This window comes from Clytia hemisphaerica, unplaced genomic scaffold, assembly GCF_902728285.1.
Source record: "Clytia hemisphaerica strain Z4C2 unplaced genomic scaffold, Clytia hemisphaerica genome assembly, whole genome shotgun sequence".
NCBI lineage: Eukaryota > Metazoa > Cnidaria > Hydrozoa > Leptothecata > Clytiidae > Clytia > Clytia hemisphaerica.
The window spans coordinates 1,905,017-1,918,165 of NW_027104356.1; the positions used below are offsets into that span (position 1 = coordinate 1,905,017).

General features: G+C 34.5%; 2 protein-coding genes across 3 annotated transcripts; one reads left to right on the forward strand and one right to left on the reverse strand.

Moving 5' to 3' along the window:
* The first annotated feature begins 4,684 nt into the window (after positions 1–4,684).
* LOC136818219 (probable serine/threonine-protein kinase DDB_G0280461) lies at positions 4,685–9,189 on the forward strand. The gene is made up of 7 exons (XM_067074583.1): positions 4,685–5,133; positions 5,886–6,070; positions 6,543–6,574; positions 7,364–7,584; positions 7,973–8,234; positions 8,509–8,841; positions 9,087–9,189. The coding sequence occupies exons 1-7, from the start codon at positions 4,892–4,894 to the stop codon at positions 9,180–9,182; spliced, it is 1,371 nt and encodes a 456-aa protein (XP_066930684.1). The 5' UTR covers positions 4,685–4,891; the 3' UTR covers positions 9,183–9,189.
* A 245-nt stretch (positions 9,190–9,434) lies between these two features.
* LOC136818220 (uncharacterized) lies at positions 9,435–13,147 on the reverse strand. 2 transcript variants are annotated; one of them, XM_067074586.1, is made up of 6 exons: positions 12,547–13,147; positions 11,860–12,381; positions 11,519–11,680; positions 11,064–11,189; positions 10,457–10,784; positions 9,435–9,908 (listed from the first exon to the last, which is right to left on the reverse strand). In XM_067074586.1, the coding sequence occupies exons 2-6, from the start codon at positions 12,362–12,364 to the stop codon at positions 9,737–9,739; spliced, it is 1,293 nt and encodes a 430-aa protein (XP_066930687.1). In that variant the 5' UTR covers positions 12,365–12,381; positions 12,547–13,147; the 3' UTR covers positions 9,435–9,736. The 2 variants fall into 2 exon arrangements, with proteins under 2 accessions (XP_066930687.1, XP_066930686.1); XM_067074585.1 differs by lacking the exon at positions 12,547–13,147 and having other exon boundaries at positions 11,860–12,535.
* Positions 13,148–13,149: the final 2 nt, after the last annotated feature.

Consider the following 13,149-nt stretch of genomic DNA (forward strand, 5'->3'; position numbering starts at 1 on the left):
CCCGGGGGTGTGCATAGCACTCCTTCGCCACATATCATTAACCGGTAACCCATTCATATTTTTCTTTTTTCTAATAATTTATACACGAGAGAATAAACAAACAGACCTCAATTATGTTCTATCCCTCAAGTGTGATATTATATAACAAATAAATTGATCTTTAAAAGGTGTGAATTTGATGAGTGGAATAAAAAAAAACTTTTTGTTTTAGATAATAGATATGTTTTTTATAAGAGCACAAAAGTCGATACATAATTCTTTTTTGTTAAACTGACAAATTTTGATACATTTCTCTTGGAGGAATATAGCTATAGAATTAGCACTAATACATCTCAATCAATTATGACGTCATGAAAACATTTTCCCACTAAATTTCTCAAAAAGAGCGGGTTAAAAGTGATCAAGTTATGCTTCGTATATTATGACAAAATATGAATATTTCGAAAGGCCGAAAAGGTGTTATTTTTGTTTAGCGTAAGACTACCTTTCCAACCTAAGATTCCTTTGCTACTTTTCTACCGGAAAATAGTCAGAACTTCAGGTAGTTGAGAAATAAACTTCAAAAAGTATCGAAAGTAAAGACATGATTTTCCGCACCTTTAAAACAAAGTCCTTTTCAATCTAATGCCAGTTAAACCGGGAAAAAGGCTGAAAAATCTCGTAAGAGTGACGAGAATCTTAGTAAGGATTTGGGAATCTGGTGTAAAACGACGTAACAAAGTAATATGTTTTCATTTTTTATAAAATACTGCTAATTGATCATTTTAAAAAAAGAAGTGGCTAAGCAGTGTTAAGGCTGACTGTGAACATATCTAATGAGTAAAAAAGGCGTGGTCAAGTAGTGTTTGGTGTTTTTGGTCTAAGTTTTGAACAGTTTTAATCAGTAGAAAGGCGTGACCAAGTAGTGTTTGGTGTTTTGGACCAACTTGTAAACATTTTTAATGAGTAAAAAGGCGTGACCAAGTAGTGTTTGGTGTTTTTGGACCAACTTGTAAACATTTTTAATGAGTAAAAAGGCGTGACCAAGTAGTGTTTTATGTTTTTGGACCAACTTGTAAACATTTTTAATGAGTAAAAAGGCGTGACCAAGTAGTGTTTGGTGTTTTTGGACCAACTTGTAAACATTTTTAATGAGTAGAAAAGGCGTGACTAAGTAGTGTTTGGTGTTTTTGGTCTGAAGCTTTGAAAATTTTTAATGAGTAAAAAGGCATGACCAAGTAGTGTTTGGTGTTTTTGGACCAACTTGTAAACATTTTTAATGAGTAAAAAGGCGTGACCAAGTAGTGTTTGGTGTTTTTGGACCAACTTGTAAACATTTTTAATGAGTAAAAAGGCGTGACCGCGAGTGTTGTTTGGCGTTTTTGGACCAACTTGTAAACATTTTTAATGAGTAAAAAGGCGTGACCAAGTAGTGTTTGGTGTTTTTGGACCAATTTGTAAACATTTTTAATGAGTAAAAAGGCGTGACCAAGTAGTGTTTGGTGTTTTTGGACCAACTTGTAAACATTTTTAATGGCTAAAAAGGCGTGACCAAGCAGTGTTTGGTGTTTTTGGACCAACTTGTAAACATTTTTAATGGCTAAAAAGGCGTGACCAAGCAGTGTTTGGTGTTTTTGGACCAACTTGTAAACATTTGTAATGGCTAAAAAGGCGTGACCAAGCAGTGTTTGGTGTTTTTGGACCAACTTGTAAACATTTTTAATGAGTAAAAAGGCGTGACCAAGTAGTGTTTGGTGTTTTTGGACCAACTTGTAAACATTTTTAATGGCTAAAAAGGCGTGACCAAGCAGTGTTTGGTGTTTTTGGACCAACTTGTAAACATTTGTAATGGCTAAAAAGGCGTGACCAAGCAGTGTTTGGTGTTTTTGGACCAACTTGTAAACATTTTTGATGAGTAAAAAGGCGTGACCGCGAGTGTTGTTTGGCGTTTTTGGACCAACTTGTAAACATTTGTAATGGCTAAAAAGGCGTGACCAAGTAGTGTTTGGTATTTTTGGTCTAAGTTTTGAACATTTTTAATGAGTAAAAAGGTGTGACCAAGTAATGTTTGGTGTTTTTGGATTGAGGTGTGACATTTTTGATGAGTTAAAAGGCGTGATTAAGTAGTTTTTGGTGTTTTCTGTTCGAGTTTTGAATATTTTTAATGAGGGAAAAGGCGTGACTAAGTAGTGTTTGCTGTTTTCGGTGTAAGTGACAAAGTTTTGTTTAGGATATATTGACAGAGAATGAACATTTTCACCACGTCAAGAAAAGTTGTGACCAATTAAAATTTACGCGAAACTTGAAATTTACGCGAATTTGGTCGAAAATAGAACCAATGCTGACAAGTAAAAGATGTAACAAATAAATTGTTACTATCTTCACCTAAAAGGCCACTGTCGTTTTTGTAAACATTTGCATGGTCACTTATTTTTACCCATTATAATTTCTCATAGTTTGGATAAAAATATTCATTACATAGTTACTTCATATTACTTGGAAAAAATATTCATAAATAATGAAAATCTTATTTCAAATTCTTTGCTTGCCCACATTTTTCTACTCATTAAAAATGTCCATAGTTTGAACTGAAAAAATAAAACACTACTTGGTCACGCCTTTTTACTCATTAAAAATGTTTATAGTTTGATTGAAAACACGATACACTACTTGGTCACGCCTACTCATTGGGAATATCCATAATTTGGACCAAAAACACTAAACACTACTTGGTCACACCTTTTTACTCATTGGGGATGTCCTTAATTTGGACCAAAAACACTAAACACTACTTGGTCACACCTTTTTACTCATTGGGGATGTCCTTAGTTTGTACCAAAAAGACCAAACACTACTTGGTCACACCTTTTTACTCATTGGGAATATCCATAATTTGGACCAAAGACACTAAACACTACTTGGTCACGTCTTTTTACTCATTGGGAATGTCCTTAATTTGGACCAAAGAAATTGAACACTACTTGGTCACACCTTTTTACTCATTGGGAATATCCATAATTTGGACCAAAAACACTAAACACTACTTGGTCACACCTTTTTACTCATTGGGGATGTACTTAATTTTGCACCAAAAAGACCAAACACTACTTGATGATGCCTTTTTATCATTGGAAATGTCCTTTATTTGCACCAAAAAGACAAAACACTACTCAGTCACGCTTTTTTGCTCGTAAGGAATGTCAGTAATTTTGTCCAAAGACACTAAACATTTCTTGGTCACGCCTTTTTTAATTATTAAAAATGCCTATAGTTTCGCGCCAAAACAACATTCACTATATGGTCACGCTATCTACCGCAGTAAACACTTTCATATTATTCACTCAAAACGCCATCAATAATTGCTTAATCACATCTTTCATTGAAATTCTCCTCACTTCTATCATTTCGTCCTATAATTTCATCTGATATCAAAAAAATCATACGACAACTATAAGTTCAGGTGAAGAGGAGTTACTGCCTTGCTCTATTAGTGTATTCACGCCCGAAACGCCCGACGAGATATAAAGTAATACACGTTTTTTTAATGAGTTTTCTAAAAACATTAAATTTTTTTGAAGCTGTAGGATGTTCTTTCTTTGGAGTTTTAATCCTGATAATATTATCAAAATCTTTACGGCGGTCGGTAACCGGTTTGACTGAATTAGAGGGATCCCAACCGTGATGAGGATAGGAAATAGCGATCTATCGAAAACGAAAGTGTCCCAGAACTTGTGACTTTTTTGATTATGAAAAAACTTTTTTCTTCTACATTTTGACTTGTTATAAAGAAATAAGGACTATAAGAAAATAATTCAGATTTTTAGAAGTTCCACAAATAGATCACCGCGAAAATTAAGTTATTCAAAATTAATTAAAAAATAAAATATCAAAATTGATTCCACCATTTTGTGGGTATTCTTGTGCCGTTTCTTAAAATCCTCATACAGTATATTTTTTATAAAGTTTTTCTTATAAAAAACGGGTTCAGACATTGAGATCCCTATTGTGTTGTATCATTTTTGCTAGACGGAATAAGGAAGCGATCATCCATTCACTTTCTAAAGTTTGTTTGTTGACACCTTTAAACAAAGGAGGGATCGACCATCAACTATTTCTTGTTTCATTTGTTGACACCTTTGAATATAAGAACAAATCGGCCGTCAATCTATTTCATTTCAAAAGCTATAAAGGTGTTACCAAACAATATAATTCAAACGAAAAAGCAAGTAGAAACCACTTTTAAATCTCAAGGTCGATCAGAAACAATTTATGCGATTATTCATGCATAGATTATGACGTAAAAGAGAAAATAACAATAGAAGACGAATTAGTGATATGTGGCGAATTAAATAGCCTAATTTTAGCCTATATTTATACCTTATTTTTGGGTTTGAAGAAGTACGATTTCCAACTCCCCCGGCAATCAGGTCCCCCCGTTTATTAAATCTCCAAAATTTCCAACCTCCCCCCCCCCCGTTTGTTCGAATCCCCCATTTATTTGGAAGCTAAGAGTATGCATGCGAAAACTTTATATAATGTTTTGTTGTAGAGCCATCTGTTCGTCTTTGTGATATCATGTCATCAAAATTTTCACCCGAAGGAGTGTCAAAATGTTTCTCATAGAACGAGAATCCGAAAATATAAGTAATAAGGATTTTCACCGTGTAATATAGCCCAATAATATTAGTGAATAAGCGTACAGTTTAAGGAAAGCGTACAGTAAAAAGTACATACAAAGGAAAACATCACGAAAACTTTTATTTGATTGCACGAAACCTCTCAGGAATTCATTAAAAACAAAAAATTTGTAAAATTGACGTCAAATATATTCATCAAATAAAATTAAAATGAAAGTAAGATTTACAAAAGAACAAACGGCTTTGTGACAGGAAGAAGTAACATTTAAATAAAAATGGATGGGGTTCGAACTTCACCAAATAGTGGAAAAGAACAAAGGAGTTTTCGAAATTTACTCAAAGCTATCGAAAACAAAAACCAGCAGAACTTTGAAAAACTACTGAAAGGACACGGTGGTACGAAAGAATTCGTGAATCGATACTTGGACAAAGGACGAAAACCTATCCATGTTGCGTGCAAGAGTAGAAATACTGTTGCGTTGAAAGCTCTAGTTGGACACGGTGCTGATATTAATGCGTAAGTGGATTTCATTATACTAGTTCTATTTCTATACATTTATCTGCACGAGCCTTAAAAAAGTTAATATCGCAAATAAAATGAGAATCTTTTACTGGGCGAAATAAGAGATTTCCAATCCTGGAAATATCTTGAAAATGTGATATTTCCATATACATTATTAGTAAATATGGAAATAATGACTTTTTTATATTTCCAAATAAATTAGGATATTTTCTTCCAAAGTTTAGGAAATATCATATTTCATGATATTTCCAAATCTGAAATTCATTGAAATATCATATTTTCAAAATATTTCCAACTTTTGGAAATATTTCCAACTTTTGGAAATATTTCCAACTTTTGGAAATATGATATTTCCAAAATTTAAAAACATTTTTAAAATACGATGTTTCAGTCCTGACTTTGGAAATATAGAAGTCATATTTTCATATTTACTAATAATGTATATGGAAATATCATATTTTCAAGATATTTCCAGCATTGGAAATAAATTTATCTTGGTTACTGTTAATCAGACTCTAACTGGAGAGAGTATAGTAGAAAAACAATAAACAAAAGAACTATTCTCCTAATAATTTCTTATCTCTATGCATGGAGCCCGGGGTAACTTGAACTAACTGGATAGATTAAATGGCGCGATTAAGCGGTCCGAAAGTATAAGGTAGATATGGTTCCTTTATTATGCAATCATGATAGTGTTACAACTTTATCAGTCAAAAAAATGATTTGACAAATCTTTCCTTTTTCAGCAAATGTAGTAAAGGATACACAGCGTTGCATTACGCATGTCGCGCTGCGTGTATTTCCAGTATAGTGTTCTTAGTGGAGATGGGTGCGGACCTACGTGAAGCAAACAATCCAACCAACGAATCACCTCTTGATTCAATCCCGCCAAAAGAACAAGCAAGATTGGGTTCACTATTAAGAACAGCTAGTAAGTGTGTTGTTACAAATGTATGATTTTTTTAGTAGCTACTAGTTTACAATTTAAAAGTAGAGCTCTCAAAATCGCCTACCAGGAAGCACTAGATTGAGATAAGCCGATAGATATTGTTCGGAAAACTTTACATACTCTGTCCTTAAAGGGATAATCAGATGGTTTGAGATATTTGACCTGTAGTTAACTTCTACTGTCCTGAGTAAAACCTCAAAATATTTTTGCCTAACTATCTTCCTAAATCGAGATATATTAGTTAAAAGTTTTTTTGCTTTTAGTGAGAATTACAACGAAAGAACCGTGTAAGAACCCATTTTCAGTAATTTCAAATCGACTCGACTTTGGAAGATAGTTAGACCAAAATACTTGGAGGTTTTATTCAAGACCGTAGAAGGTTACTACAGGCCAAATATCTTAAACCATCTGATTATCCCTTTAAAACTAATATTTTATTTATTTATTTTTGTAGCTGAAAATCGTGAAAAGCATGTGAGCGAATCGGTAAGTCTCGTCTCCAATTAAAAGTTCTTTTTTGTAGTTCTAAGCAAGCAAGAGTGGACAATTAAAAACGTAGAAATAGCTATATGGTTTTACACAATTTCTATCATATATTCGTCAATATTTTAAAAGTTGTCTTCCATTAAAAACTAAAAAGACACCACTCAGAGTTCCGTGCTTACGCACTAATCATATTTACAGTAATAATAGTATATGATATTCGTGAAATAAATAAAATCAAAAAGTGCTAAAAAAAAATTCGAAATGTTCGAATGAAATATTAAGAAATAAAAAACTAACTTACAATTCCTACACGGTGTTTCATGCTGGCGTAATCTTCGAAAGAAATGCAATAAAATCTACAATTTCACAAGATTACGATGATTTTCAACCATTGACTTCCAAGCCCAAAAGGGCTAGACTCGAGACTCCTGGATGGGAAATGAAGCCACTTATTTTCCATCCAGAACGCCAGCGCGTGTTTTTTTTACAAGCGTTGGATTAAAAGTAAAATCTATCGCTAGATTTCAAAAAATACAGTTCTCAAAAACAAAGGAACCGCTACATACAATCCGTTGTCATGACTGTGGCGCGTTCTAGTCGCATTCTGGATGGGAAATAAGTGGCTTCACTTTTTCTTGCCTGGGAAAGGTTAGAGATTCTACTCTAGCTATTCGGGTTTTAAACTCAATGGTTTAAACATCCTAAGATTGTGCTCATCATAAAGATAACTCATGAAATGAGTTAAGAGTATAATGGTTCGATTTTGAAAATCAGTGTTCTTCATTTCAGAAACGAATATCGAACAGTGCATTTCTCAAAGAGTTCGTCATATGCGACGAAATTCCATATCTGTGCAACGATCAGATCGAAGTGGACCAATCAATAGAACTGGCACGTGGAGCACATTTGAATTTTTGTCATGGAACATTCAATGGTATGAACGTGATGGTCAAGTATCAAGATAAAGAAAAAGATGCCCTTGTGTTGAGGGATGAGGTCATCGCTTTAAGGTAGGTTGGAAACCCTGACACTCTGAACCAGAATGAGTGAACAGATCCAATATCTATGGAAATTCATTGCTGTTCATAATTTAAACCATTTTACATGACAAAAATAATCCTGATTTCAAAGTCAAAGCTAGAGGGAATTTTCGTAGGTAGAAGGGCATGAAGGTTATTTCAAGAGGCAAATTCAACAGTAATTGACCAGTTTGTTTACTTTTTCGAGTGAAAGATTAACACAAGTTACACTCAGGTACATAGTACGGTTGACTGGCTTTGTTATGAGGTTTTGAACAATAGTAACAGTGGTCTCATTTTTACTGCAGGTCCCATTCATACTGAATTTGAAAATCAATTTTAACAGGCTATCCGAAGCTCGATTATTTCTCGTTTTTAGGAAACTCGGTAGCCATGTGAATTTTGTACAAATCCTTGGTGTGACATGTGTAGACGAGGAATTCAATATCATCTTCGAAGCACCAGGATATGCTTTTCTTCACCGAGTCTTATTCCAAACGAAAGTACCAATCAAAAAGGTGGAAGTACTGACTATTTGCAGAGATATTTCAAATGCTTTGAGATACATCCACGGTAAAGGGTATTTGCACTGTGCGGTGGCAAGCTTCAGTGTGGTTCTGGGAAGAGATTTGGATGCTAAGGTAACAAATATATTCAAATATAACTTGAGTAAGATAAATCGTTGATATGCTTGCGGTTGAATTCACCTCAAATAAATGTGGTACATATAATACTAAATACCCCGCCAACCACCGACTGACTTTTTGTGAGACTTATCGCAATCGAAACCTTTTTAACAACAACAATATGTAAGAAAACAAACTTGTAAAAACCTATCCAACCTTCAGTGTACCTTGTATTATTTCCGTCCATTAACTCCCCTATAAAAGTCTCATCGAATTCGTTTTCTTCTAGCTTTGCAATTTCAACTATGTCCAAGAGAAAGACAGAGCAAAGTCAGTCAGTCAACATTCAGAATTATATCCATACATGAGTGTAGAGCAAAGACAAGGTCATCGATGTAGTATCGCTAATGATGTATTCGGCATGGGTATAATAATGGCAGAAATGATAACACAAGAGAGAGCTCATGAAATATTAAGCAAGTCCAAGGGCAAAACATTGAGAGATGTTTATATGCAAATCTTGAGACACATTGAGCGTTCAGGAGGCAGTAGTGCCACATTGAAGAATTTAGTGAGTTATTGTATACATTGGGTACCTAAAGAACGACCAACGGCTGAAATGGTAAGTTTGACATAAACAAAGAAACATCTCCAAGGAAATATGATCGTTACATTCTGATATAGAATCACGGATAAAACTTGAATAATAAATAGCCAAATAAATTATATTGGAAGAAGCGTAGAGTGAGAAAGATTCTCAAAAGAGACACTCAAAAGAGGCAATTAGTGCAATAGGTACTCTTGATCTGAATTATACTACACTCCACCTTTTTGGTAAATTGATGAAAGTTACTGTATTTTTCGCAGGTATACGAGTGGACAGATGCCCTTTTACAAGATGGACAGGAAGTGGACCTAAAGCTTGGTCGAAGAAGACAATTGGTGGAGTTACAACTCGACTAAGGAGAAATACTCTTATTCCTAATTGAGCTTGTATGATACTGTATATGTTTATGTATCATGCATTTACTAATAGTTTAAATAATACATTTAAAAATAAAGAAAAATGAAATAAAATTGTGCTCATACTTTTTGTTTTTACCTGTTTCTACATCAAGAATGTGCAAAAAAAAGTGTGCTAGAACAAAATTCTAAAATCCCTTAAAAGGAATTCAGAGTGTTAAGTTGTCTCTTCAAACAAAAGACTTCAAACTCTTATGATGTCTGATCCAATTCAATATATATAGACAATGCTACCTTTCTGTATCTGCTTATATGATAATATTCAGTTTTTCAGTGAATCGATCTACCAAACACAAACAAAGCAAAACTTCGTACGCCTCAGGACTTTTTTTCAATCAATCAATGGCTTTCAGTGATCTATACATAACATTCAATGGTTCAATTACTCAAGTTGATAAAACTTTTTCAGCCCTTATTATATTTCACAATTTGTTTCTTCCCGAAAAAATCTTTCGTCAAACCTTACTCGTCGTTATTTCTCTTCTACTCTTCTCTTAATATGTAGGCGCCCACGGTTCCAGATCATTGAAACTAACCGGGCGTTTGACACCAGAAGGCGTGGTCATTCTCATATTGAGATTGTCGTCCGCTCCCGTATCCAAGAAAAACACTTCCACGTAATAAGCAGTGTCTTTCTCCATTGCGATCGGCCAACTTTCTGAATTCCTGTTAAAAAAAAAGACAAAATCCATACCACATTAGGAACGCCCCAAACAACTTTTGTAGGAAATGCTACTAGGTTTATTTGTGGATTTGTGGATTCATGAAATTTGTAGAGAGGCATTCAAGAGTGGTGGGAGGAAAGCCAGCTGGTAACTGATGTTACGGTAACACGACGTACATAGCTATTTTTTGCGAAATTCAAAATTCAAAGCTCTTTGAGACCATCTGCAGACCGTTCCGAAACAAGTGTGAACGTCAAAATTTGAAACGTCAAAAAAAAGACGTTACAAAGCAAAACAGATCGAAACGATTTCGCTCCACTTTTTTCATCGGAACGGAACTGCTCCGTTTTCTTGCTCCGAAACGTTCCGAAACCAATATGAACACTCTCGATCCGTAACAGAAACCATGCCGGAACGATACGAAACCGTAACGTCTGAACATGATCTAAAGGTTCTCATACTGGTAACATTTCGGCTCTATATAAAATATTTGACATGGAAAGTGCTTAGAAACTAAATATTGAATAGGGTAGGGTTAGACCAACTTACGTTGGACAATTGAAACATTGTGAAATGGTGAATCGAGCCACTCGAACATAATCAGTACATGTCATACAACTGTGGATATACATCACACCGTAATCATCTCCTTGGATAGTGAAAGTATATTCACCAGTCTCTTGAGCACGGAATGCCGCTTGTAAGCGAATGCCAACATGATCCCATGGTGACGACAGAAACCATGAAAAATCATTGAGGTATTCAACACGAGGTGGGCTGTTGTAATCAATCCTCCCTTTGATGTAGTCCACAAAACCACTGTATGTGGTATGCGATTCGGTTGAATAGTAAATACTGGCTTTAACTGGTCCTTGTTCTGTTGAAAAATGAGAAGCAGTGTTGTGAAAAAAACGAAGCTATAACACATCGAAGATCAGAGGAAATATACACACAATAATTAGAACCACTCTAAAGTTTGTCTATTTTACTTAATTTTACAATTTGGTAGGTGCATCTACGTCCAGTCATCTGAAAAAGATGACAAGGCGGATTAAAAAATCACCTTAAATAGTGAGAAATTCCCATTAGATAGTTAGTCTCTTTCTGTCTCATCAGTTCTTTCAAAAAACAGGGGATGGGAAACATTGCTACTCACCAAAATCGTAAGCAAACATGTGTTTTGTATTTCCGTCATAGCATGCTGCGTGACTGATATCAAAATTGTGGTTGACACCCAATTCATTAACGTACAAGCAAACCCCTTTGAATTCCATTCCGTTATCTAAAAGAAATATAAATATTTGTATGAGTCAAAGCTTGATACTAAGGGTCGGTAGGCGAGCAGTAGGGTTTCCAACGTCAAAATACTGACAGATTTATTTTGAATCCCCGGTAAAGATTCTAAAAATCTTTACGTTATTACACCAATATAACACTTAACAAAATAATGACAAAAAGGGCAGATATCGACAAATTTTCGTTAATTTTGTTGTGAAAATGCCAAATTCGTACGAGTTCTTGGTGTACAGAAAAGAAGATCAAATCAAATGTAATCGTAGGAACCTCTGAGTCATAATAAATACAAAAGTAAAATGAAATAAATTTGCTTACCGAAGTTAGTTCTCCATTTATACTGTTCATCACCAGCTTTATAAAAATTACCCTGGCATTTATAAGATGATGAGAGTGATTGAATCTTTGCCGCTATATAACTTGTTGTAGGGATACTGTTAGGGCAAACGTAAAGCCCCGAACAATAGTGTTTCAAAGTACCTAGAAAAAAAAAGATTTCATAAACAAGTACTCTCACCAGTTCAAGTTCTATAAGAAATCAATTATTTCTAATCCCATAACTTTTCAATTCATTACGCAGTCTTGAAATAAGGACAGGAAATCATCTTTTTGAAATACGTACAAAAAAGTTTAGATTTTTTGAAAAACGGATATATTACCTGCATCACGATCGTATTCAAAATAGGCACGTACGCTGTTACACTCATCACCCGTACGGAGCTCCAAACTGTTGGTACTAACGTAGGAACAATCTGAACCGCTTTCTGGGAACATACACCCTGAACCTGCCGGTACCGTGATTCTGGTCAAAACACTACGTCCTGTGTCATAATGTTTCCAGCCAGGCTTTTCCGTATATTCATATTTATCAGTAAGGTCACTTGATACCAATTGACAAATATCATCCGGTAGTGTATCAGAGTCCTGGTTTAGAAAGAAGTTGACCGATTTGCAGTTAGTGTCAGTCACGCATTTATCGACACACTTTGCGATACAGGTGACGTTCGATTGACTGTAATGCGCGGTCGCATGAACTTTGTTGATATGTCTTAACACAAAACGCGCCTGGTTGTAACCATCTGATGGTGAGCGAATGATGTTGTGTGTGAAAACAGCGCTCAGGTGGAGGTAAGCGAGGATCAAATCTGTAAACCTCTTAGCCATGTTGGATAATTAATTTTCTAAAAGAAATTTGAAAAATTATTATTATCAGAAAGAAACTGACTTCAATAAGCATTTGTACCACCTATACTATAAAAAAAGTCATGACATATGTAAGCCTGCTGAATGGATCTACTAAGACTACCCAGAATAAAAATGTTAGCCTTTAAAATAATTTTACCAACCTATTGCTACAAAAAGATGTGAATCTAAAGTCGTCATAAAAATGAAAAATCTGTCAAAGAACCACCTGAAAAAATCACTAGAATGGATATGGTCACGCAATGACCCAGACGTTTTTTCTACTTTAGTAAGAGTGTCATTAATAGAAACAGGTTATTGACAAGTTATGACTTTTCTTCAGGTCCTATAAATAATTGATTCCCAAAATATTTTGAAAGATATTCAAAAATTATATTTGCTCGAAAAAGGTAACTGTTTTTCTTTAAGTTACCTGGGCAGCAATGAATAGACAATGGTCGGTTTCTTGGGGGTGCTAAGTTCGTTAAATTTATCATTGATAATTTTCCATAATAAATATTTCATCTTCAAAACCAAAAAGTTGACCACCTATCTATACTAGCCATTCATTTCATACTGTTTGAAAAGATCACGATAATTATTAATATTTCAGCATCTCGAATGAAGAAACCACAAGGAGTCAAAAAAATTCACACGATACAGTAAATAAATACATATTTTTCATAAGCATAACGTTTGCAGACTCATTTCATTCAAAAACATAAGCATTCTTGCCTAAGCATTTATCATAGTACAAAACTTTAAAA